This window comes from Strix aluco, chromosome 1 (assembly GCF_031877795.1).
Source record: "Strix aluco isolate bStrAlu1 chromosome 1, bStrAlu1.hap1, whole genome shotgun sequence".
Lineage (NCBI taxonomy): Eukaryota > Metazoa > Chordata > Aves > Strigiformes > Strigidae > Strix > Strix aluco.
In genome coordinates this window covers 25900363-25927137 of record NC_133931.1, presented here as the reverse complement: position 1 = coordinate 25927137, position 26775 = coordinate 25900363, and the positions used below count along the sequence as shown (strand labels likewise).

Genomic DNA, 26775 nt, shown 5'->3' with positions numbered 1-26775 from the left:
AATTAAGCAGCAGCAGGTGAAGGCAAGGGGGGGAAAGGTAAGGCAAGGGAAGATTTACAAGGCTGTGGCCGTGAGGGTGGGTGGCAAGAGCCACCTCTTCTGGTGGGGCTGGGCCTCAGGGCTCATCCCATCCTCTCACAGGGGATGCTACAATGGGGAGACGGCCACGGCGGACAGCCGGTGGAGGGAAGGCTGCGGTGGTGCTGGGACGTGACAGAAGAGCCAGCGCCACGGTGGAGGTGACGCCAGCCCACGCTCACACCGATTTCAGGAGGGGACTAGTCTGTTCTTCCACCAGGTTCCCTCCTGGGGGTGTGGGCAGCGCCAAGCCGCGACCCCCCCACCTCGAGCGCCGAGGTGACGGGACCGAGCCCCAGCCGCCTCCGTGTCCCCGCAGCCGCCATCTTCCCCGCCCCAGCGGGGTGCGCGAGGCTCCACCACAGGCCCGCCCCCGCGCAGCCCTATCGGCTGGGGGTGCCGTGCTGGGGGCGGGGCTGCGCGTAGCCCCGCCCCTCCGTCTGCGCGAGGTGGGCGGTGGCGGGCGGCCATCTTGTAGCCGCAGCCGCCCGCTCCGGGGGTGGGCGCTGCTTGTGCGGTTGTTTGTCGGGGTGTCTTTGGGGCAGGCGGCCGCGATGAGCGCGGAAGCGGCGGACCGGGAAGCCGCTACCTCCAGCCGGCCTTGCACGCCGCCGCAGACCTCCTGGTTCGAGTTCCTGCTGGAGGAGGCGTTGCTGGAGCAGCACCTGCAGAAGCCCTCTCCCGGTGCGTGCGGCGCGGCCCGGCCCTGTGGCGGCCACCTCCCTTCGGCTTTGGGCGCGGCCTGGTGTCGCACCTCGGCCTCTCACGGGCCTCGGGGAAGAAGCGCTCGCTCGTTTCCCTGCGGGTCCCTTCCCTCGCTGCTGCGGCCTGTAGCGCGGCCCCTGCCTCCGCCTTCCCGGGGCCTGCTGCTGGCGCTGCCGGCTGCGCATCGGCGCCGCCTCCCGCCCTCCTTCTCTCCCTTGCTCCCTCCCTTGCCTCTGGCTTCCCCCCGGGAAGGCGCCGCCGGGCTTTGCTTCCCTGGCGCTGGTAACGCAGTGGCAAGCGATTCCCCGCCCGAAGGGCAGGCTTGGGGGCGAAGGGGTGGGTCTGCTGCTGGGGGGCTTGTACGCTGCGGTACTGGCGGCTGCAGAGGGGGGAAGTCACGGTGCAGGGGGTGGGACAGGGACGTCAGGCCCAGTGGGCGTGCAGCCGCGCCTCTGCGGCGTTAGTTAACGCGAGTAGAAATGTATTTTTCTCGGTTTACATTAACTTTCCTATTTAATAACTTAGTTTCTTCATCTTCCCTGCGTGGTAAATAACTTTCTGTGGAAATGTTACAAGTTGTTTGTTTTTACAATGTGAAGCGTTGTTTGTAAAAATCATTACGATTTGCAGCTAGTTTTCTCCCATTGAAGTCTTGCTAGCGCCAGGAACTAGAGTTCTCTTGAAGGTTCGGTGCTGAAATTGCTGTCTTCTCAGACCTGGAATGAATAGAAACCTAGTCCGATGCAAAAGTGACCATATTTAAAAGTAACTGACCTTTTGACAATCATAAGTGGGAATCATGTTTTTCAGTACCCAAATTCTACAAACAGGTGGAGAGAACAGGAAAACCTGGGACAGTTGTTGCCTCTAAAAAAGTAAATTTAAGCATAGTCAGGCTATATCTTTGTGCTTAGATCTTACGCTGCTATTTTGCAATTAAAATAATGATTAATGCTAGTTTTATGTTTCACAAAGTTCAGTGAGAGTGTAATAGCTATGATTTGGCTTCAGTTTTTCAAAGCAGCTCAAAGGTACTGGAGAGACTGCCTTATTGTAAGGGAGAGATTTGGGGGTGCATTGTTTTAGATCAGTCTGAAAGTATATTCTAAATGTATTCAGAAGTACCAGCAGTTGCTTGTAAATATATTTTAAAATACAGAAGAGAATTACAAGTAGATATATATTTTTATAACAGCTAATTTGTGTTTTCAGTAGGCGACATTTATTTTCTGTAGATGCAAGTACTAAAACATAACTAATACAAAGTAGTGAAAATAAATGAAAATGTAAGAGTGTGGTTACTATGGTCAAGTAAACTTGAAGGTTAAAAAAAAATGTTAACAGTCTGATTTGAGTCAGCATAAGCAAGATATCCTTTGGGATTAAAATCTGCTAGGTGACATTGTCAGCCTTATAAATGACAGGAGATAAGATCCTTGTTCATAGCTGCAGCAAGAACTTAATTTCTGGGCTTACAAAGAATTTGAAGAGTGGCTGTGCTTTTTGCAGATCCACCACCTGTACAGCTGATTGTCCAGTTCTTGGAACAAGCTTCAAAACCATCAGTGAATGAACAGAACCAAGTCCAGCCACCACCTGATAACAAAAGAAACCGCATTTTAAAACTTCTTGCTCTTAAAGTTGCTGCTCATCTGAAGTGGGATTTGGATGTATTGGAGAAAAGGTATAGTCTGTACTACTTCATGCTGAAATTACTAAACTGAAATGGCTTGATATCTGTATTTTAACGAATGGAAATCTGTCTTGCTCCCTTTTCTGACAGTATCTTCCTTATGTTAAGAAGAGTCTTGGGTGTGACAACTAAAATCAAGTTCGATATCATCTGTGAGTTAGAAAAAGGTTTTGATAAAGGCAAAATCTGTGAGCAAATCAATGCTGTTTATAATTTAGAGAGGAAGAATAGTGGGTCTTAGACATTAAGATGTGCACATCTTAACTGCATAAAGATGAATTTTATGTTACATTTTCTTCAGTGACAAAACTAGCTTAAGTTTCCCTATTGTGACATGCTTGAAGTTGAAGGGTTTGCTCCAGTTTTGTAATGTAAAAAAACTCCATACATCTATGAACTAGATCACTGAACTGACTGTTGAAACAGACTCCACCTTTGCATTTTTCCTTTGAATTTACTTAACCCAAATTCAGCTGCTGAATGGTCTCGTGAGGTAGAATAGTTGGGAACTTCTTTAGTCTGGCAGCACATTAGGGAGCTGCACTTCAGTGGCGCAAAATCTTAGTGGGGCAGTACTTGCCCCAGTTGTAACTTGCATAGAACCGTAGAATCATTCAGGTTGGAAAAGACCTTTAAGATGGTTGAGTCCAACCATTAACCTAACACTGCCAAGTCCACCACTAAACCATGTCCCTAAGCACCACATCTACATGTCTTTTAAATACTTCCAGGGATGGTGACTCCACCACTTCCCTGGGCAGCCTGATCCAATGCTTGACAGCACTTTCGGTGAAGAAATTTTTCCTCATATTCAATCTAAACCTTCCCTGGTGTAACTTGAGGCCATTTCCTCTTGTCTATTTCTTCTTACTTGGGAGAAGAGACCCACACCCCCCTTGCTACAACTTTCTTTCAGGTAGCAGTAGAGAGCAATAAGGTCTCCCCTGAGCCTCTTTTTTTCTAGGCTAAACAACCCCAGTTCCCTCAGGCGTTCCTCATAAGACTTGTGCTCTGTACCTTTCACCAGCTTTGTTGCTCTTTGGACATGCTCCAGCAACTCAATTAGTACCTTTACTTCCTAAAATGCAGGTATAATCCCGATTCAAAAATAAGCCCCACTGTATGACACTACTGTTCTGTTTCTGGGTTTTGATAGGATTGTTTTGTCCATCTGTGGTGCTTTTTGGGAACCAATCTGAAGTAATTTCAACTACTAACTTAGCATTTCTATATAGTAGTTCAGAGTTCTTGTTCTGTTTAGCTCATGAAGCCTAAGATTGTTTTTAATTAAGAAACATGGTTTTGTTTTTAACTGATTATAACCAAAGGTTCAGTCAAAAAGGAATAAAATAGCATCTTGAGCCAAGTTTTTCTTCTAAAATTTCTGCTGTTATAAACAGTTGAATGATGTTCTACTTCTGCCAATGAAAACAAGATTCCTGGACCATAGTAAAACAGTGTTTGTTAGTTTAAAATAATAGCTTGATAACAGACCTGGAGTCTGATATAACGCAAGACCTAGAATTTGTTAAACATGAATTCTGGCTTTAGTTGCTAAAAGTGTAGTTTCTCTGATTGTTTTCAATGCTGGTTGCAAAGAATGCAAATTTTTCACAAGAGCGAAGGTACTTCGGCAGTAGCTGACCACTTCTAATTTTAAATAATGTTGAAATTAGTAATAGTGTTTCAGTTGTGTTAAATTACACCTCAAAAGCTTGGAGTGATGCAGTCCAGCCTGCCTGCCTTGTCATTTTATCAAGAAAGGTTCTGTCCCAGCTAATGTATATTCTACATAATACAACTTACAGTGTTTACAGTACTCTATTCTAGTTCCTAGTCTTAATGTCCCTGTTTGCTGGTGGATGCTGCAGAAAGGGAGATAAACCAAACAGAGAAATGTTCCCTTTATGTGAGTTAAATTCCATTTGCATTGGAAGTGTGGTTGTTTACCTTCTGGAAGTATGATCTGGGACTACTTTGAAAAGAATTTACTAGTTGAGATCTGCTGTTACAGGTGACTAGATCATTCTAGAGATATGTCTGTATGGACTAACACAGTGGTGCATAGTAGTAGTTCAGCTGTCAGGGCAACCTTCCACTTGGGCTTAACTTATACTGCTAGTACTGGTAACTGCTTTACATACCTGATCTAGAGTGCTATCTGATACAGAGCATTTCATTATGCTAAATAAACATACTACCCTTACTTCCATGGGATGTTAGGTAATAATATAGTACTGAATAGTAGCGATATTATTTAAATGTTCCAGAAGTAGGATTACTATATGAAGTATCTGATTCTCTCTTTTTTTTTTTTTTTTTTTTTAATAGCTTGTCTGTCCCTGTATTGAACATGCTACTGAATGAACTTCTGTGTATCAGCAAAGTTCCCCCAGGAACTAAACATGTGGATGTAGACCTGTCCAGCTTACCCCCAACTACTGCAATGGCAATACTACTCTACAACAGATGGTAAACTACTTCAAGGCAATAATCTTAAAATTATGATAGAACAAAGCCATGTTCTCTTCTATCTATATATTTGTACATAGAAGGAGAAGGAATCTCAAAGTAATAATTGTTTTGTGACCTGTAGGTAGGTTACAGAGTGGAACTGAGTCTGAAAAGCTATTCTACAGCTGATTTTGTTCCCTAAAAACATAGTCAAGGTTGTGGTTTGAACTGTCACCTTATAAAAATAAAAATCTTGCTGTCTTTTAGCTTTTTATGGACATAAGAGCATTTCTTAAATATTAGATGTGCTCTTGAGTAGAGGATGTATTCCAATGGTATAATGTATCTGAAATGATAAACTGATACTTTTAAGAGGCATGTAATCTGCTTATTACACTTCTGAGACAAATTACTGTTATTTGCTTAATTTTCTCCCCTATGTAGGGCCATAAGGACCATTGTTCAAAGTAGTTTTCCTGTAAAACAAGCAAAACCTGGTCCACCTCAGTTAAATGTGTAAGTTACAGGTATAATTTACTTGGTTTTTGTGTATTTTGTAATCAGAAATTTAATTTCTAAGTGGATTAAATCGTATTAATAACATACAGTTGTTTAAAATGGCTAGTTGTAGCATGGAAAACTTTGCATTTATTTCAAGTATGTTCTTATTTTCCTGTCAGACATGCTTGATACATGTATGTACTTGTCTGTCATTCTACTCTTTTAGTATGTTATAATCTCTGTGATTTCATAGAGGCATGAAAAATCGTGGGAGAAAGGGAGATGGCAATTTGCTTAGACAGAATGCTTGTTCTCTAGTTTAGACAGGGTACTTTTCTTGTTTTAACTTACAGTAGCTTGCTTAATATGGTTGTTTTATTATAACAATTCACCACATTATGTATGATAACCTGAGGAACAACAAAGTATTTTACTTTGCTTCCTTAGGCAATAATTTGTAATGTAAAGTCAGTAATCATTTTGCATTCTTGAAGTTGTGTAGCTTTAGTTACAACCTGTCCTTGGAATTGACTTATGTTATAATTTTTTCCAATAAAGGTGGGAGTATCTCAGTGGTGCTTTTCCTGTGTTTTATGTTAATTTTCTACTCTAGCATTAGGGCATACTTGTTTGAGAGAGTTTAAGTATGTTGATTAAAAATAATCATTTTACTATAAATCTTGTATCATTCTATACGTATCAGAGTCTAATCCTAAATCAAAAACTTCTGTATGGGGAGATAATTTCAAAATACTTCTAATTTTTACGTAAACACATGAACACGCTTCTGCCACTGATGCATGCTTGAGAAGACTTAAATAGTGAAGCTTCAAGAGACTTGAGGCTGTGGAAGATGATTTCTTCATGATAGTTTTGCTAATATTAACAATCTGATTTTTAAAGAAAAACACAATGAAAAACTTAGTAACTTCCATTTTATTGAACCACATTCTCATCCAAAACTATCTTGTTACATAAGTCTGTATGTAGATAGGTAAGAACAGTCAGTCAGTGGTCCTGCATAATGATGTTTAAAACGTAATTAAGCAAAACTTATATGAATGAATTGCTATGGTCTTAGAATGTGAAGTAAAATAGCATGCAAGTTTGCTTTATAATTGAGATCCTGACCTTTTCTCTCCATTTTCCAGGATGAACCAGATGCAGCAAGAAAAGGAACTAACTGAAAATATTTTGAAAGTGGTGAGACTTTTTTCCTCTCTTATTTTTTCTTGAATTTCCATGTAAATACAAATGGACAGGAAATAAACAGTTGCATCACAGTTTTGTTGGATTTGATACATTTACCTTGTTATTTGCTACAGTTCCACTGCGTGCATTTTGGACGGTGTTGTCTCTGCACTTTTAGAAGTATTCTTTAATCAGCCGATCCTTGGAGCCGTATGAATTGGGCAAGCCTCCACAAAATCAGTGTGTGATTAGTAATTAAGGCCATACCATGCTTGAGCTGCAAAATCATATGGCAGCAGAATTCAGCACTTAAAATGATTTTTTTTTTTTTAAAGGTCTTAGTAGCTGAGTGTTTTCTGTATGTAGCTTTCAACAGAATGCTTCCATAAGTAGCCTATCTCATTTTCCTACTCTTGTGCTACTTGGAATCAGTTAATGAATTTCTATTATACATTTTCTACAATTTTTTTACTCTCACATTTTTTCAAATGAGCATGAATGATGTTTAACTGTTTTACCACTTCATCAAAATTTTGGAAAAAAAAACCTTGCTGTTCCCATAGAAGCTGGTTTTGTTTCAGCTGTGAAATAATAACATTTACAGTCTGACTGTTGCATAATTTGATGCTCCAAAATGGCCAAAAAGGGACAGGTGAAACAGAGAAAGTGTTTTGTTTCAGTTGGAAGTAAGGGTTTGATCCTGTTTCTCCGAGTACCTGAAACTGAAGTCACACATCTGTTGTACAAGAAATACAGGAGCAGATTCTACATAGCAATAAGACAGGTGTATAAGGAAATTATTTTTTTTTTTACTATCCTTTACTGTACTGTTACATTTCTAGTGTTAATTTAAACCCAGACCTAAACTCAAAACCAAGAAGTTAATTTTTTTCAATGCATCATTTGAACTATTGCAGTTGAAAGAGCAGGCTGCTGATTCCATCCTGGTCCTTGAAGGAGCACTTAAATTAAACAAAGATCTTTATGTCCACACTATAAGAACTCTGGATTTATTAGCCATGGAGCCTGGCATGGTGAATGGAGAAACGGAGAGTTCCACAGCTGGACTGAAAATCAGTGCAGAAGAGATACAGTGCCAGGTAGCTTACATTCTATACCAAAGCTTTCAGTTTATATCTGTTTCTTTCAATGGTGTTAATATTTTTGAGATAAATAGGAGTATTTTTCTATTAATATTTAATGTGCTCTTTTTTAATGCAGTGAGATATTACTGAGTTCTTTTTGCATTATTAGAACCTTTTCAACACTGTAAATATTGTTGCTTCCCCTCATCCCCAAGCCCTCACTGCCCCCCCCCCCCCCCCCCCCCGCCCCAAGTAAGCCATTGTATGGCAAGGACAGCTTATTGCATCGTTCTTAATTATGTGGAAATCATTCTGTAATTTTGTTGTAATACCTGTGTAGAATTACTCATACTGAGATCACAGTTGACGAGGAAACAATTGTAATATGTGGGGAAAGGTATGCAGTGTATGTTGGTACGTTAGATAAAGCTAGGAATAGTTTAAAGTACTTGTAAGGTTTGAGCTGAATTACTTAATCTTGACCTAATATGTTACATAAATTTCCAAGATAATGTGGTTTATATCAATGCTGTTTTGCAGGTTTGCTATGATTTGGGTGCAATCTATTTTCAGCAAGGAGCTACAAATGCAGCTGTTCATGAAAATGCTAAAGAAAAGTTTTTCAAAACAAAGGAGTTGATTGCAAAGGTAATGAGTATTTTATTAGTATGTATCTTCAACTGTTCTAAAAAAACCTTGTCTATTGCTTCCTTCTTTAGCAACTTAACTGTTAATGGTATGCATAGTTTTTGAAGGAACTTAATGGGATTTTTGACAGCAATTTTTTTTCACATTGTGCCTTATTTGAAATTATTAATTGACTGCAGTATATTGCTGCTTTGTTCTACATTTTGTAATGAATATTCTCTTACACAAATTGTACTGACATAAGAAATGCAAGATTATCATTTGCGGTACTAAGATTAACTTGACTGAACAGTATATTCTGTGTCCATTGTGGTGATGGGTTTTTGAGTAAGGTAGCCATAGAGCACTTCCTATTCTTTTTTTTTTAAATCTAACTTTCCTTTGGAAATCAGATTGTCATGTTCTGACCTTTTAAAAAATCCAACATTTTCATTTACAATTAAGGTATGCTTCCTTTTTTATTTTACTTCATATTTATATTCACAAAACTGCAGAGCTGAGATTTTTATTTAAATAGACAAAACATGGTCTAAGTTGTAAAGAGCACATACAAAAGTATGCTTTTAAAAAAAGTGTGTACATGCACATTCTTTTGTTGCTTTGCTGCTACTTGGGGGAACCGTGAGTCTCCATTTTGTGTTTCTGAAGTAAGTTTATGTTTCATAATATTTTGGCCACTAAGATTTGATTGACTTACTTTTCAGAATGGTTCGTCGTCACTTCATTTTACCATAGATGAAGAACGGTTGGCTGGGTACTGTCAAGCCTGTGGAGTTCTTACCTCATCTTCTGATGATGCATCTCAACAGGCAACTCCTTATAGTCAAATCCATAGCTGTATGAAATCTGGCAACTATCAGGTAGGGTGCTTAAATAAAGCCACATATATTTGAGGTTTTTTCTGTCACTCCATATGGATGATTCTACCTGAACTGGTAGGGATTTTAATAAATTTAAGTCTTCCAGTTAACCATTAACATACTGGTTTAGAACACATGTATGTAGGAATACAGCATAATCTGAAACATGCTAGATTAAAATATCTTGGATTCCATACAATGTAAATAATTCCTACTAGCTGATGTATGGATTTTTCAGGTAGAATCTAATTCTTTGGGTTTCAGGGAATGTTGCTGCTGGGATATGCAAGTTTGGGGTTTTTTTTCTTTGATTCTCTGATGATAGAGAACTTTTTTGTCGCTTGGGCCCTTTCTGGTTGTTTAATGAATTTTAGTATTACATACGGGTGCAAGCTGCTTCTGTTAGTTTGATCATTTTTACCAAATAGAAAATTACTTTATCTGTATCTTTTGCATTATTCATTGACTTTTCCAACTGTGCTTGTATTATAGGACTTAGTGAAGATATTTCTTGAAGATAATCTAACCCTCAGTTTACCAGTTCAGTTCAGGCAATCGGTGCTGAGAGAACTCTTCCAAAAAGCTCAACAAGGGTGAGACATTTAATAATGATCCGCTCAACGGTGATGAAAAGCAATTTTCATGAGTTACGTTTTTCATGGAAAGTATACAGAATCTTCTAACAATGAATTACTTTCATCCAAGAAACTTCAGCCTTTATTTCTGTTAGCAATAGTCTAAACTGCATCCTCCAACTAAGGAGCTATGTTGTGATGTATCTCACTGTAGCCACATCTGGGAAAAATGTAATGAGTATTAACACTTATTTTTACCGCTTTACTGAGTTTTTTATTTATGTCATAATCACGCATGTGTGTGTGTGTGTATATATATAAAAAAAATTATAACTAAGTTAATGCCTCTAAATGTCTTCTAAAACTTGAAGTCAAAGCTAGTCAGGCTAACCATACTAAGCAATAATGTTGTAGACTTGTGCTTCATTGGGAACACTGGCAGTCTAGTTACCTGTGATTAGGAGCCTTGTGCACTGCTGGCCTAGCCCAAGGCTGAAGGATTGGTATGGTACATTTATAGTAAGAAAACATCTATAATAAGCAGAGAGAATTAGGCACACTACAAGGGCAGCTTGTGGATGGCTCCCAAATGAGAAATGCTGAGTACATGGCCGCATCCAAAATTCAACCTTCTGTGGAACTTAGGCACTTGAATCGGGGCTGTATGGAAAGCATCTCCATATAGTCGTGATAAGCCGCCTCTGGAGGGAAGATGCCTACAAGTATTTCAGTTGAAGTGAGAGACTCAGTTTTACAAACGTGTGTGAGGAAAAAGAGCTGTCGATGGTGACAGCCTCTTGTTTAAGAGCTTAGCAGTTACTGAATTCAGCTTTCACTCCTGCCAGAGAAGAGTCAAATAAACATCTCTTAGAAGAGGACCTTAGAGGCTGTAGCTTAGCACTGTGTAGGGATGTTTTAATCTCTAATATGGCTGATATGAACTGCCTTCAGTGATGAGTACTAGACAGGGAACGATGGAGGAGCATGAATTTGCAATCTGGTCAAAGGGAGCCATAATTTCTGGTTATTTGCTTTGATTTTTGTCCAATGATTGTGTATTCTGAGATGCATAAATATTTCTGAAGTCTTTGGGGCTGTCAGCCATGCTCAGGGCATGCTCGCTGAGAAGCAGTGCATCTTTGTGTCAGTCATGCCACTCTAGTCGGAGTTCCAGTGGCGCTCAGGCAGAAGCAATGATGAAATCTGCATGTGAAACAGAGCTATGGGCAGGGAGGGAATTTTCTTTTAAAGAAAGTGAGGTCCTGGGTAAACTGAAGTAGATCCTGAGTAGAGTTTTTCTGAGTGCAGTCTTGGACAGAGGCATGTGCTCCAAACTTGTCTTGGGATCTGGCCCCTGGAGCTCTGCTGTGATACCAACTCTGTGTTTGTCAGAGACATTCCGTGGTCTTCGGTTTTGTGTTCATGCAGGAACGATGCTCTGGATGAAGTTTGTTTCAAAGTCTGTGTGTGCAACACAGTCTGCGATGTACTGCAGGGTCGAACAATTGATATTCAGTTTTGTCAGCTGTTCCTGAAACCCAGCAAAGAGAAGATAGACTTTCTCCTTGAGGTAAGAAATTATCTGAAATTAGAAGGGGAAATGTTATTTAGTGAGATACCTCCCCATGTAACTGTGTTATTGTTGCAAGTAATGCTCAGATTTCTGAAGCAGAGACAAATACTTTGTAAGGTAACTTCTCAAATTTTATTCAACTTCTTTGCAGTCAGTACAATTAGACTTAGTGATCAGTCTTGCATCTATACTTATATCTCTGTTTCTATCTGTTGGGTAGGAACCAGTGTTGACCTGTTACTTCAGCTTGGATTTGAAATTGCTGCTATTCCTGACATCATTAAATTATATAGAGATATTGTTGAACGTTTGTTTTCAAGGAACAAAGAAAAAATTTTCCAAAACAGAGAGAGATACTAGAAAAAGAAGTTACCTGTTGAAGAGGATCACTTTCCTTTACCAGCTTTGTTGTAAAAGTTAGCATGTCATGAAATGATCCTGAGCTACCTCTCCTGAGCTACCTCACACAGTTATCCTGTGAGAGACCTAAATTCTTACCCTTAGTGAAGCTTTTAAGGAAACTATTATTGTCTAAACTAAACTTAATCCTTTTGCTGCTTTGCTGTTATTTTCATACTTTCTTTTCTTAATTTGAGCCTTGTCTTTTGCTTGTCTCTTCAAGCATGTGGCAAAAACTGACTGACAGTATTCTGTACTTCAGAGCAAGTAAAAGCTGTTCCATCAGTTGCTCATACTATGATTTTTTTTTTTGTGAAATATGTTTATTTCTTGCAAGCTGGCAATTAAATTCAACTGTCAAGTTATCCTGCTGCTTTTTTTTAAAAAAAAAAAAAAGTCCTAGTCAATCGTACGTTTTTGCACGTGGAAGTGGTTCATTTTTAAACTCATGTGAAAGGGCTTTGTTATGTAGTTAATGATCTTGTGAGGGTGACTGATACTGTGATACTCTGTGTCAGCACACCTAAAAGTCAGAGGAATAGGAAAAAGGAATGTGAATTGTGTCTGAGGGAAGATCACAGTTGTCTGAAGCAGCCTGGCTTGGGTATATGTTGAAAGAAACTGACCCATCTGTGATGGCTACAGTGTTTATCAGATAACTTTGTTGCCTCCCTTGACGGAGAGGGGTACTGGCTGATACTAATTGAGAGTCAGAAAACTGGGCAGTAACTCGATCTGTAACTAAGTATTTTAAGAGTTCTAAGGAACTGCTTAATTATTTTCCTCTCTCTTTTCCAGGTCTGTTCAAGATCAATAAACTTGGACAATACTACTGAAGCGTTGAAGAGAAAAATGGCATCATTTCTCAAGTATGTACCCATATTAAGATAACATGACTTTACACTGTGTAAACAATGTAATAACGCACAATAAATGTTTCGAGAACCTATAACTGGAAAAATAAGCAGCAGCTTCTTGTTCATGTATTTACTTTTTTGTTTAGAAACTTGTGTTTGGGTTTGGAAGATCTTCAGCTTGTCTTCATGATTTCATCGCATGAGCTGTTCATAAAACTGCTGAAGGATGATGAACGGAAGCTGCTCATTGATCAAATGCGGAAGAGATCTCCTCGAATCAACCTGTGCACAAAACCTGTGACTTCTTTTTATGATATCCCAGGTAACTTTCACAGCATTTCCATTAACTTTCATGTAGGCAGTTACATGTTTCCATGCCTGAGGTTAATATGTGCAGATTTGTTCTCAGAAAAAGTTTAGAGAGAATACTTCCCATTTTTAGTTGGTGAATGTCCTACTCATTCAAGAAGGTGGCTGTTACTTGCTTGTATCTCAGCTGAGTGTAATAGATATGTTCAAATGCATGTGTCTTAGCTGACTGAGTGAAAGAGGGGTGTGGTAGTTGGTTTGAACCGAATCTGGCTGCAGCGGCTGTTCCCAGAAAGGGCACCCTGCCTCTGTATTTATACCAGCACTAATGCTCATGTGACTGTGGTGACCTGGACCAGGAGTACCATCTGGATGAAGTTTTAAACCTACCAAAGTGAAACACAGATCTTTTCGGCCAGTTCATTTCCCAGATATAGCTAGCTGGCTGGCTGTGCAGCGGCACAAATCAAAGTTATCATAAGAGGTGCCAGATGGTGACTCCAGCTGGAAAGAACTTACCTTTCCAGCTCTAATACAGTCTTGCATTGACTTAAGCCAGTTCTGAAAATTCGTATTTTCACTAAGGCAGTACAGAACACTTGTGCAGATCATGAGCCTATTGCTTTACTGTGTGCTAGTGTGAGAAAAGGGGGCATTGCAAGCAGCCTGTTAGGTCAGGGTAGCTGGGAAGCTAGCACAAGGTGTTTGTGGAAGGGCACGAAAGGATGTACGGGGCCTAGAAAAGCGTTAATGTATCTGCTGTTCTTACTGTGTTATGTTTAAAATGTTACATACTAAAGAAATGTAAGCATCTACGTTAAGAAGGAATTCGTTGGACACCTGTTTGCTTTTCTTCTAGCTTCAGCAAGTGTCAATATTGGCCAGCTTGAACATCAACTCATATTGTCAGTAGATCCTTGGAGGATTCGTCAGATCTTAATTGAGCTGCATGGTATGACTTCAGAACGCCAATTCTGGACAGTTTCAAATAAGGTAATTTATTTCACGTGGTCATGAGAGAGTGTAATTCAAGGACTGGTTAGGTATCATACTGCAATGAACAGTAACATTTTTGTCAGATCCTCAATATGATCCCCCCCCGCACAATGGTGGCTTAATAAGAATGATGATACATACCTAAATTCACATTCTCTAACAAAATGTATAACCTTTGTTTTAAGGAATTACTGGCTGTATCATAAGCTTTTCTTGTGAGAAAAAAAGATTATGTAGCTTTTGCTTTCAATGTTCTGATCAGTTAGCAGTACTATTTTAGTTTAAATTTCCATCATTAAAAGCTGTCAGCAAGAGAGATGGAAAGATTTTTTTTTTAAGTAGGGATTTCTTGTCTTTTTTTTTCCCCCTCCCAATTATTGCATATTCAGAGTATGAACAAAGTAGGGTAGTTTGCCATTTTTATCGTACTTATAGAATCATAGAATGGTTTGAGTTGGAAGGGACCTTAAAGATCATCTAGTTCCACCCCCCTGCCATGGGCAGGGACACCTTCCACCAGACCAGGTTGCTCAAAGCCCCGTCCAACCTGACCTTGAACACTGCCAGGGAGGGGGCAGCCACAGCTTCTCTGGGCAACCTGTGCCAGTGTCTCACCACCCTCACAGTGGATAATTTCTTCCTTATATCTAATCTAAATCCACCCTCTTTCAGTTTAGAACTGTTCCCCCTCATCCTATCCCTACACACCTTGATAAAGAGTCCCTCCCCATCTTTCCTGTAGCCCCCTTTAAGTACTGGAAGGCCACTAGAAGGTCTCCCTGGAGCCTTCTCTTCTCCAGGCTGAACAACCCCAACTCTCTCAGCCTGTCCTCATAGGGGAGGTGCTCCAGCCCTCTGATCATTTTTGTGGCCTCCTCTGGACTCGCTCGAGCAGGTCCATGTCCTTTCTATGTTGGGGGCCCCAGAGCTGGACACAGTACTGCAGGCGGGGTCTATATAAGCAGTACATTACTTCTGATTAGATGTAAAAATGAAAGAGTTGACACTTACATGTCAATCATTCTCAATATTTTTTTGTTTATAATGTTTTAAGCAGTGATGTGAATTCTAAAACCTGTTTCTGTGCAAATGTCCTATGTATTTCTCTCCCAGTGGGAAGTACCAAATGTTTACGGCAATGTTATTTTAGGAATCAAAGACAATCTGACTAGGGATTTGGTCTACATCCTTATGGCAAAGGGCTTACACTGTTGTGCAATTAAGGTGAGCAAGCCATCTGAAGTTACTGGTGAGTTACTTTGAACAGTTGAATTTTAACAACACTGAAAATATGGAAAGCCCTTTTTAAGGAAAAAAAGAACTGAAAAAGTGGGAGGTGTGTGTCCTCTAATGGTTAAATTTTTCTGTCTTGCAAAGTTTCATCAGTAGAGCAACGATAATGGCTTTCTAGTGAAATAATTCCAGTGAAATAGATGATTTAATTCAAACAAAGTTTTGATTATGAGGTACTAAATCATGTTGCATCTAAATGCAGCTGTGATTTGAGTTACTGGTAGGAAGTGCTGTTCCTCTGGGTGTTTTACATAAGGAATTTATTGGAATGCTGTTTTATTTTTCTTGTAATTGACAATACTGTAGTTTGCTAAACTACAAAGTAAAACCAAACTCTACCAAATATGCCAGTAGTTACTTCTGGTATGTTTTTGCTTAAAATTCTTGTTTTGTTTGAAAGATGTGGAACTGATGGCACTGTTAAACTTAATAGCAAGTCCAGAGGACTCAAAAATGTAAATAGTAATTGTGAGATTCTTGAGCAATGGTAATGATAGTGGTTGCCAAGGCTGGTTCAGCCAGGACAGAGCTGAGTAACACTTTAACTCTTAGTTGTTTCCCTTATGAATCCATTAGGAGTCATTAATGCATATCCTTTTTATTGCAGGATTTTGTCCATGCAAAACAGCTTTTTGCTGCTTGCTTGGAGCTCGTGACAGAGTTTTCTCCAAAACTCCGTCAAGTCATGCTGAATGAAATGTTACTTTTGGACATTTACACTCATGAAGCTGGAGCTGGTCTTTCTGGAGAACGTCCTCCTTCTGATCTTATAAGCAGAGTCCGAGGATATTTGGAGATGAGAGTACCTGGTAAGTACATTGCTGTCTTTTTCTTGAGATGCAGTAAAGCACAAAGCTTGAGAGAAAAGGAAAAAAAAAATCCAACTTTGTATTGTAGATTTACCTTTTAGGTGTATAATTGGAAAAACAATAGTGAAGTTTGACATGGGTTTTTAGTGAGTCTTTAGAAGTTTGGTTAGTTTTTCGAAGCTGGAAATGAGAACAGCAACACCACGATGCTTACATATTGCTAAACACTGACAGTTTCTGTTTAGTGCCACTTAAAGGACTTGAACAGGATAAATGTCTGCATTTTTACCTGAGAAGTTTTGCTGGTTGTTAAAGCAGTCTACATGGTTTCACACTGAGGGACTAACGTAGTACTGTTGTGATTAGAGGAAGCTGTTGTTTCTCCTCATTTCCAGAAGTGAGGTCTCTTGTAGGGCTAAACATTGTGTTTTTCTGTGATAGCTTTGGAACAGAAATAGCTAACTAGAGGGAATGGGTGTTGCTTGTTTTCATAGAACACTGTTTTTGGGGGGAGAAAAAAAAAAAAAGTTAAACAAAGAACCCCTTTTCTTCCAGATATTCCTCTTCGACAAGTTATAGCTGAGGAATGTGTTGCCTTCTTGTTAAACTGGTGTGAGAATGAGTATTTGACCATGCAAGTTCCATTACCTCTGGTTCAAACTAATCCGTATGTGAAGGTAATGAGTGCTCAGTCTCAAAGCCTTGTCAGGCTGTAATTGATTTTTTTTCCTGTTGAAGTCTTTTGTACTGTTAAAAGCATGTACCCTTCTGTCTCAAGAATGTCAGGTTTTGTGACTATAATGAATTAAGTTTGGTGTAGAAGACAGCAGGGCTAAGCAGGAAGTGTGTTTAACAGTTGACAAAAGATATGGAGGCTGTGCTTTAGAAACAGATGAAACAAACTGCATCTTAGCCGTTGTTGACTGCCAGCGAGGTGGGTTCCGGAAGCATCAGGCATGTGTGGTTATGATCCATAAGCTGATTGAACCCCTGAAGCACTTCCATAAAGGACTCTCCTCTCAGCTGGCACTCAGCCTAGATTCAGTAGGAGGTATGAGAAGTGTATAGATCTCAGGCTTCATGTCTGGTGATTTTTCTGTTCCTAAGACACTCGTTCTCCAAATAAGCTGTAATGGTTCTATTTTTTTAACCCAACAGTGTTGAATTTCTGGAGATGTTCAAACACTGCCTTTTTTTAAACTTCGCTTTCAAAATTATTTTACACCAGTGTTTCTACTTCAGAGTCAGGCAGTGGAGCTGAATGCCGATCATATTACAGGACAGATTCGTTTTTGGCCTGCTCTGCTTACCTGTGGTATTTCCTAATTTCCATTTTGAGGTTCAGCTTTTTCTGTACAGCAGAGGATGCCAGTTTCAGGCCACATTAATTATTATATGAAAGTTAAGGGAGTTCTAGGGAGCCAGTCTTTTTAAAACTCAATGGCTTTTAGGTTTTATGCAATATATTTAAGCAGAGTGTAAAGCTTGTTTTCTGGAGCCTGTAGTAATGAAATATATCGTAAGGAAAGTAATAAAGGGAGAAATCCTGTTGTTTAATTCCTGTCTTCCAGGTTCCTCATCAGCGTCCTCTGCTGCAAAATTTAGGCATAATGCTTTGTAGTCTGTAACTTAAAATCACTTGCTTAGCCATTTTAAATGCCAATAATTCCTTTGTTGTAGTCAATATTCAGAGAAGCCATAGTTACTGTATTTTTTCTCTTGCATAGCTGGGTCAGTTGCTGGCTGCTACATGCAAAGAACTTCCAGGTCCCAAAGAAAGTAGACGGACAGCTAAAGACCTTTGGGAAGTCGTTGTACAAATCTGCAGTGTGTCCAACCAGCACAAGCGGGGGAATGATGGCAGAGTGAGTTTGATAAAACACAGGGAGTCCACACTGGGCATTATGTACAGGTGTGTTTTCTTAAATTATTTTTAAAGATGGTTTGAATTGTATATTTGACACCATGTTCCCTTCAAAAATTGTCTGGATTCTACTGTCAGCACCTGGTGGCAGCAGCTAAAGATCTGAGTGAACAATCTGCCCACTGGTGGTGTTGGGTATTGTTGACTCTCCTTTTCAGAGAGAGAAAAGGAGTATGTGTGTTTCAGGTCAACATACAGACACTGAAGCATATGTGCTTGTGCTCCCGTTACAATCAGTGTAGATCTTCCAGTAAAGTCAGTGGCATCTAGAGGGCAGTTTAGCTGACCGGCTGGAGGTGTCTGCTTTAGATCAAATAGAATTGCTCTGCAGACTCTGTTGACTGTATCAGTACTTCTATAACTGTATTAAGTACCTCGCTCACAGCATAGGTGTCTATACTTAGCTTTAGCTTTCTGACTCTAAGGCTAAATGTTACTCAGTCTTGAAATGAAATTCTAGTTCGGTTGAGCTCCTGGGGAAAGGAAGAAACTACTCTTGACCGGAGTAATTTCGTTGTCAGTTACCTAACCTCTTGCCAGTCTTAGCCATGACTGACTGACTGATTCAGGACTCTCTGATTTGTCCACTTAGTAAGTGTTTTCGGCCTGTTCTTAAGTCCAAGACTGATTATAAGTTGCCTGTTATGGTGACTTCTGGAGTGTATGATTATATTGAACAGTTTTTGGAGCTAAAAACATGGAAAAGGTGCCCCAGTCAGACTGCTGACTCTTTCTTTGCCTTCCTTGCACTAACCAGGTTAATGTGTGCCTAAAAGCCAGCTGCTTTTGCTTATGCTGCTGTGGGATGGGTGTAAGAGGGTACGTGCTTGCTGTAGGTTTCAGTTGTATACTCTGGCAAGGAAAAGGAATGGGTACAGGTGTACTCTAGGATACTGAACCTTTTCTGACCTCTCTGATTCAAACAGTAAAGGGCAGTGACCCTGTTGTTATGGAAAAGCAACAGTGAAATCTTTTCCAAACAGGCTGTCCTTGTCTGGATTGTTTTATGGTGACAATTTCTGATGTGGCATGACAAGGAAATCAATGTACATTATAAATGATCACTGTGTACCCTCTTCTGTAAGCCTGTAGGTCATTGTTGCAATCCTAGCTTGGAGAATTACAGTACAGTTCAGTTGCTTTCCCTTTTAGAGTCAATGTTTGACTTACTACAGAGTGCTTTTCATGCCTTTTACAGCTTGATAGAATAATATGCTTCTTATTTATACTGTTTTAAATGTAAAACTTGCTAGTGACTGTATTAAAAGTGAATAGCCTGCTTGAGCGTTTTCAGTTACATACCCTGCATTTGTAAACTTGGAGGTGAAAGGGCTATTCTGGCAGGTGAAGAATTTGCTTTACTGAATCTCATTTCTAGTGTATTAAGTTTGCATATATTCTTTGTTGCGGACGATTACTTACATACGGGTACTTGTGTCCCTAATTTAGGAGTGAGTTGCTGTCCTTCATCAAAAAGCTTCGGGTAAGTTATAGTGGTCTTGAGAATGTGTTTGCAAACACAACTTCCTTTTGATGTAATTTTTTTTTTTCCTGGACTTTTACTGTTAAATTCCAGAAAATCTGACAGCTATATAGGTGTTTTGTATAGCTGAAGAACTTCTGAATTTGCTATATCTGCCATACAGTAGTGTAGAATAGCTTGTGGAAAAAAAAGAAAAAAAACCAAACCAAAACACAAAACTATCCTGAATTCTGACAGTGGAGATCTGTTAACATTAGGAGTGTATTTTATTGCAGCTGTCATGAAACAAAGCATTCCTTTTGGAGAGAGATAGAAGCTGCTACTTGCATCATAACTAAGCAGCAGAAGTAAGAGGAAGGGAAATTGTTTATAGCTTATGGGTTTGTAAATGCATAGAAAGTTGTAGTATACCTAGCTTAAGTTTAAAGTTAGGCAGTAGCCACAGAAACACCATAAAGATGTGTAAAACCTAGGTAAAGCTTACATCCAAGGAGTTGTTCAGAAAAATCTGAAGTAGTTAAAGACTTCCTACAGAAGCTTTCTCGCAGTATCCTTGTGTTGCAGGATTCTTAACAAAATATTGCCCTATTTCAATAGGAAATAATGATGTCAGAACTTCTTACATAGCTTTAAAGCTTAGGGAAGAAAGTGGAGTTTTGTTAGTTCATGGGAATACTTTTTTTTCCTTACAGGAACCATTGGTTTTAACAACAATATTGTCCCTGTTTGTCAAGCTTCATAATGTTCGGGTTAGTATATATCATAATACATGGGATTGAGTGCACCGTCAGCAAGTTTGCTGACAACACCAAGCTGTGTGGTGCAGTTGACGTGCTGGAGGGAAGGGATGGCATCCGGAGGTACCTGGACAGGCTGGAGAGGTGGGCCTGTGCAAAACTCATGGAGTTCAACAAGGCCAAGTGCAAGGTCCTGCGCATGGGTCAGGGGAATCCCATGCACAAACGGGCTGGGTGATGAGTGGATGGAGATCAGCCCTGCAGAGAAGGACCTGGCAATGTTGGTGGATGAAAAACTGACTATGAGCCAGCAATGTGCACTAGCAGCCCAGAGAGCCAACCATATCCTGAGCTGCATCAAGAGAAGTGTGGCCAGCAGTCATGGGAGGTCATTTTCCCCCTCTACTCTGCTCTTATGAGACCCCACCTGCAGTCCTGTGTCCAGCTCTGGGGCCCCCAACATAAGGACATGGACCTGTTGGAGCAAGTCCAGAGGAGGCCACAAAGATGATCAGGGGGCTGGAGCAGCTCCCATGTGAGGACAGGCTGAGAGAGCTGGGGTTGTTCAGCCTGGAGAAGAGAAGGCTCCAAGGAGACCTTCTAGTGGCCTTCCAGTACTTAAAGGGGGCTACAGGAAAGATGGGGAGGGACTCTTTATCAGGGCGTGTAGGGATAGGATGAGGTGTAATGGTTTTAAACTGAAAGAAGGTGGATTTAGATTAGACATAAGGAAGAAATTCTTTACTGTGAGGGTGGTGAGACACTGGAACAGGTTGCCCAGAGAAGCTGTGGCTGCCCCCTCCCTGGCAGTGTTCAAGGCCAGGTTGGACGGGGCTTTGAGCAACCTGGTCTGGTGGAAGGTGTCCCTGGCAGGGGGGTTGGAACTAGATGATCTTTAAGGTCCCTTCCAACCCAGACCAGTCTATGATAAGCATCTTACGTGATTTTCTTGAAATGTTTCTCTTTGTAATTTCTCTTACCATCTTTCTTCTCTTAGGAAGATATTGTGAATGATATTGCAGCGGAGCACATTTCCATCTGGCCCTCATCCATCCCCAAGTAAGATGATAAATAAAAATAGAATTTTCAAAATGCACGTTTACGTAATTGGTTTGGTTCCAGTTACTGTGTATTAGTTAACATGTGTTAGTGTGATTTCTGCCACGTAAGGGCATCACTGACCCCTGTTGTGTTTGTGGGCAGATTGGTCGGATTGCATGGGGATTTTTGTTCCTAATTTGATGGTCCTGATGGAGATCCAGCTACAAGAAACTGAGGGGGTTTTTAGCTGTTTTTAGTAAAGCACTTTACTGAGCTATATGTAACTATGTGAACTACATAATACTTTAATATGAAATAACTAATATTTTTTGAGTTCTGTTTGAATAATTGCCAAAATACTAAGTGGCATATGGTATGTATTGATTTGTTCTGGCTGGATTGAACTGTATTTGTCCAATGAAGTTTAGAGGCTCTGTCAGGCTAGAACCTCACTGTTTCAGATTCCTTTTATGCACCGGGAGAGATGACTCGTGAGAGAGTGTGTAATGCTTAGTGTGGTTAATCTGTCTCTAATTGGTCTGGCAGAATAGTCTCATTGTTACTGATGTAGACTTCAGCATATATTATAAGGTCAAGCAGAAGAAAGTAGTTTTCAGTGTTACCAGAATTTAGCAGTAGGGTGAGAAAAAACATGGTTTTAAAAATGGAGATTCCACATGAACTTTGGGAAAGGCTGCTCAAGCAATGTGCCAAACCATTCCCAGCCTTTCTTTCCAAGCTAGTTCCACAAGTTTCCAGAGATTGCTGTCTGTGGCCATTCATGCAGATGCTGTGATAAATTTGTAGTGGTTTCAGGTGTTGTCTTCAAAATTCTTGAAATTGAGAACATATATTTTTGCACAGAGCCCTTTTATGGAGTCAGCCACAGATAAAGTTCTGACTTCTTTGTCCCAGTCTGTGAAGGGTGTATTTGTTCTGTCAGATGTACTGTATTTTGGAAAAATTCAACAGTAGTCTTAGTCAGCACTAAATCTTTCCTGGAGTTATTTTTGCTTGACACTTAATGCAAGGTGCTTTGGCCTTAAACTAGATGGGAAATCAGATCAGTGTGTAAAAATAAAAAACAAACAAAAAAACCCAAAACAAAAAAAAACCCACAACAAAAAAACCCAAACCCCAACCAAAAACCAGTCATTTAGGAATGATTTTTCTTTCTTTTTTCCTGTAGTCTTCAATCAGTGGACTTTGAAGCTGTGGCTGTTACAGTAAAAGAACTAGTCAGCTATGCATTGACTATCAACGCAAACAACCACTTCTGGTTAATTATTCAGGCAGATATTTATTTCGGTAAGTCAAACCAATGTCTGTTTTTAGCATGTGTGTAGGGGTACCTTGCTTCTCTGAGATTTGCTTGACATAACCCTCCTTGTATTGCCTCTGATTTGTCTGGGAAGTTGTCTAAGCCCACAGACTGAGCTTTCAATGGGTCATGCAGACTTGCTTTTAGGGTAAGGGGAACCTCACCTTAAGAGTCATCATTAACTTCACTCTTCTAGTGCAGTTGGTCTGTGAGTGCTATAATTATCCAAACCCCTAACATTCGAGTCTCTTAAGTTGAATGGAAAGTTGTGTGAATAGTGCTTGCTTTTAAATGTGGAGATCAGCTTCACTGGAGCAGAAGACGAGCAGAGTGGAGAGGATCTCTATTTTATATAGGGAAGTATCTAGGATTTGTAAATGAGAAGGCATGAACTCCTGATCTGGTATTGGTTGCGATGGGAAGCTCTTTCCTGTCGTTCTGTCCTGACCTCCCAGTTCCCCAGTACTTGTCCTTGCTCCGCAGCTGGGAGCAAGCAGCAGAACTGGGACATGAAGCGTTCCTGATTCTGGGCGGGTACCATAACATGCGCCCAGACTGTACCAGGGCAGTGTTTGCATGGGGAAATCCTGCCCAGCCTATGTGATACTGTGCTTTGTTAAGCTCCCCAGTCTAGAATCAGTTCCTGAGGCTTTATAGTGTTAATAAAGAGAGTGCGGAGAGGCAGGTGCTGAAGAATGAACTTTCGGAAGATAGCTGGACAAGTATGGTACTGCTTCATGTGTGTGCTAGAGAAGGACATGGCCACAGCCACCCCCAAAGGTAGATGGGCTTTTCTTCCACTCAAATTATCTGTTGAGACCACTCTAGTGAAATTTAGCACTTGAGGCAGGTGGTTCTTTTCTGACAATAAGACAGGGTATGTGCTGTGCCTCTTGCCATCTACTTGTTGGTGCTTTGGCAGGAGGGCAAGGTGCACATTTCCAGATCTCTTCTTTGGACTGGAAGGATGTCTGTGGTGTGCAGTAAGATGTAGTGCAGAAATCCTAGCCTGTTGCTTCCAAAGGAGACAAATTTGTCTAGAAGACGCTTTATAACCGTTGGGGTGAGGGGAGGAGTCTTAATTTAGCACTGTCACCTTACAGATGGGAGAGTGATTCAGGGTTATAAACTGGCAGTATTTACTGCTTGTACAAAGTGGAACACCATCCCAGGAGGACGTTTATGTAGGGATCCTCAGAAGCCGGTACCTGGAAGAGCAGTGGTTGGAGCACTCCTGGCTTGCGTCAGGTCTGTATTTCAGCAGCGGTGTGGACAAGCAGACTGCTGTCACTGCAGAGCCACTGAAGGCTGTCTTCACATCGCTTCGATTAGAACTTACTGGGCGTAGAACTAGTGCTGAACCCTGAGGTGTGTGTGGTGGCCATCAGCTGGCCCTCTCTAACTCACACCAACTTACACTCCTTCACTACCACCCACGTGCTAAATTCAATGAAGGCAAACTTCTTTTCCACTCTAAGGTTGATGGATTTAAGATCAAATATCTGAAAAGTAAGCAGTAATTCTCAAAAGGCAGAACTTTGCCTGTGTTGCTAGTCTTCCTGACTGTAGTTTTCTATCACTATTTTACCACCTTCTGTGTGTCTGTGCTTTTTAAGCAATGATACGCAAGTCACTTTCCCAGTAGAATTCAGCTGTGAGATACATGTATCTGAATAATTCTATAAACAATTGATAGGAGTCTTAGAAATAGCTTCTGTGTTTACTTTTAAGACCTTATTTTGCTTTTTTCCACTGCAGCAACAAATCAGTATTCAGCAGCCCTTCACTATTACCTACAGGCAGGAGCTGTATGCTCAGACTTCTTTAATAAGATGGTACCACCAGATGTGTACACAGACCAGGTGAGTTTAAAATGGGATTAAGACGAACAAAAATATCTCTTTGGATTCAGTCAGCTCCCTAATCCTATGTAGAGACAAAACTGTTCAACACGCACACATTCCTGTAGCCTGTGAGATTTTATATCTTGATGGATTTAGGGATATGAATCCTCGTAGATCCATTTTTCTTTGCTTGTTGCTTGAAGGCTGTAGAAAATCTGAAGGTTCTCCTTTGATGAAGCACAGGCAGCTTTTCCACTAGTTTGTAGTGTGAAGGTGTGGAGCTGCCAGCTGGGACGGCACTGGTACTGGGCTCCTGCACGGTAGTGAGCAAAGGGAAGAGCCAAGAGCACAGGCATCACCGTGTGGCGTGGCGATCCCCAGCTGGGCCCTGTGGGGCCGCGCGGTGTTGCGCAGGGCAGGGCAGCTCAGGGCAGTGCGGCCGCGCTTGCTCTGCCCTGCCGGCTGTGCTGGAGCGTGGGTCTGAGCCTCTGGCCAGTGGAAACATCTGGCTCCCACTGTGCTTCTGGCGCTGGTATCTCATGAGTGGAGCCTGCTTGCTTCCACCCATAGTGCAGACCAACATAAGTGTGTTGTCTAAACACTTCTAAAATATTGTCTTCTGTAGCTAACACAGGTTGAGGTTGGGAGCATGGATTGTGTTAGGATTAATTCCTTTAAACAAACAAAAACTCGCACTCACACTCATTTTTTCCCCAGACTCTGACAGTGAGCAGAGCTCCATCACAGTGCTGTGTGAGGTTGTGTGGAGATGGGTGGGGTGGTAACCTGCGCTGCCCGAGCCTGCTGGAGGCACGGTGCTGTACCCCCATACTTTACAAGTTGGTGTAACAGGTAGCTTGTCACTTGTTAGTGGGCCGTGAGTGAGAACCTCTTAATAACTGTGTGTGTGGGGTGGAATCTTTGGTCCCAGCCACAGCATGTTCCACTGACATCTTGCAGTCACTGTAACCTTTATCCGGGCATTTGTCCTGTTCATTAGGAGACTGCTGTGTTACTTGTAGACTGCATTTCAGCAGGCGATAGGAAGGAACTGTCTAGGCCCAGGAAAGGAGGTTATTTACGTCCAGTGTCTGGTTGCTGCTGCTTCCATGTTCCCGTTCATAGGCCAGGCAAGAGGTTTGGACACTGGGATCCTGAACACTCCTGGCCACTCTGAGCTGTGCCTGGGGCTGGGCTCCAGTGGTGCGGGAGTGCCACTGGGCCCCTGTGTTCTCACACGGCAGCTCTGTCACTCGCCAGCACGCGTCCACCTGGGTTGGGGAGCTCTTGGGCGGGAGCCCACTTGCGGTGCTGTTCTCACCCGAGTCCGGCCCTTTCTGTGAGCAGCAGGAGACAACGGTGAAGCTTTGTAACAGGCCCTGGCCTGGCTCTTACAGGAACACTGTGCTCTGTTCTGTAGCATGTGTCGTGCCCTTGGGAAGTCTCCTGAGTGAAAGCTCAGCTGATCGGTGGATGTGCTAAAACCCAGGAATTGTTGGGGGTTGTCAGTGTATATCAATAGCTACTTAGCTGGTCCCTTGTATTTAAAAAATAAAAAATAACTGCTGTTTGTGTCCCAGTACTAACATTTCAAAACTCGTTATTTGTGTTTTAACCATTCTGCAGGTGATAAAAAGAATGATCAAGTGTTGTTCTTTACTCAACTGCCACACCCAGGTAAGAGGTAAAGCATGGCATTAAGTAAAACATTCCTTTATAAATATTTTTATGTTAAAAGGGGAGTGGGGAACCTTCTAGAAACTAAAACTGAATCCAACTTCTGTTGTAAATGCAGTCTGCAGTAAAGTAGATCTTGTTGTTACTGTTGCTTTAGGACACTACAAGGACTGAAACATACACTTGGAAATGTTGTAAAAAGTAGAAATAGACTGGGGTTTTTTTGTCCCATTTTTCTCTTAAGACTTTTTTTCTTTTTTTTTTTAGCATTGAGAAAGAGTACAGAATCTGTGGGGTGTGTTGGGAACCTGGCCTTGTCCTTTGAAACTGCATGCGGCCAGTGTTCTTCAGTGGGATTGTTCATTCTCCAAGTAATAAGGCTTCTGTTAGGTCCCTTTTTCTTCCTTTCAGTGACTGCTGCGGTTGATATTTCGGAATGAGTTGTGTATGCTCTTAAACAGAGGTGCTCAGGATTTGGTTGCTATGGAAATGAGCACTTGATTAGGGTGTGATTACTGAGGTGTGCTGTGGAAGATTTCAGTTTGTGAGGGCTGTCAGCCACCTGTGAGTCTTTCCTTACAGGTAGCGATTTTATGCCAGTTCCTCAGAGAAGTAGACTACAAAACTGCATTTAAGGCACTGCAGGAACAAAACAGGTAAATGTTAAAGTTTATAAATACGCATACCCAGTATGTGAGTGTGTTAGATAACCTAACCTGTAC

At 41.1% G+C, this 26775-nt stretch overlaps 1 protein-coding gene across 5 annotated transcripts in view; it reads left to right on the top strand.

Moving 5' to 3' along the window:
- Positions 1-535: 535 nt before the first annotated feature.
- The window catches only part of INTS8 (integrator complex subunit 8), a 26950-nt gene continuing 710 nt past the window's right edge, over positions 536-26775 (top strand). The window contains exons 1-25 of one of the 5 annotated variants that reach the window (XR_012622057.1): positions 536-762; positions 2293-2467; positions 4808-4948; positions 5375-5446; positions 6583-6634; positions 7540-7722; positions 8248-8355; positions 9060-9215; positions 9708-9808; positions 11219-11360; positions 12561-12631; positions 12766-12941; positions 13788-13921; positions 15038-15148; positions 15825-16026; positions 16582-16703; positions 17754-17938; positions 19400-19433; positions 20126-20182; positions 21168-21229; positions 22401-22519; positions 24291-24394; positions 26003-26053; positions 26321-26424; positions 26636-26709. Coding sequence is in view for 4 of the 5 variants with exons in the window: in XM_074815654.1 (XP_074671755.1) it covers positions 633-762; positions 2293-2467; positions 4808-4948; positions 5375-5446; positions 6583-6634; positions 7540-7722; positions 8248-8355; positions 9060-9215; positions 9708-9808; positions 11219-11360; positions 12561-12631; positions 12766-12941; positions 13788-13921; positions 15038-15148; positions 15825-16026; positions 16582-16703; positions 17754-17938; positions 19400-19433; positions 20126-20182; positions 21168-21229; positions 22401-22519; positions 23636-23880 (2778 nt within the window). In the remaining variant the exon portion in view is untranslated. The other 4 variants (XM_074815641.1, XM_074815646.1, XM_074815663.1 and 1 more) reach the window with 4 other exon arrangements.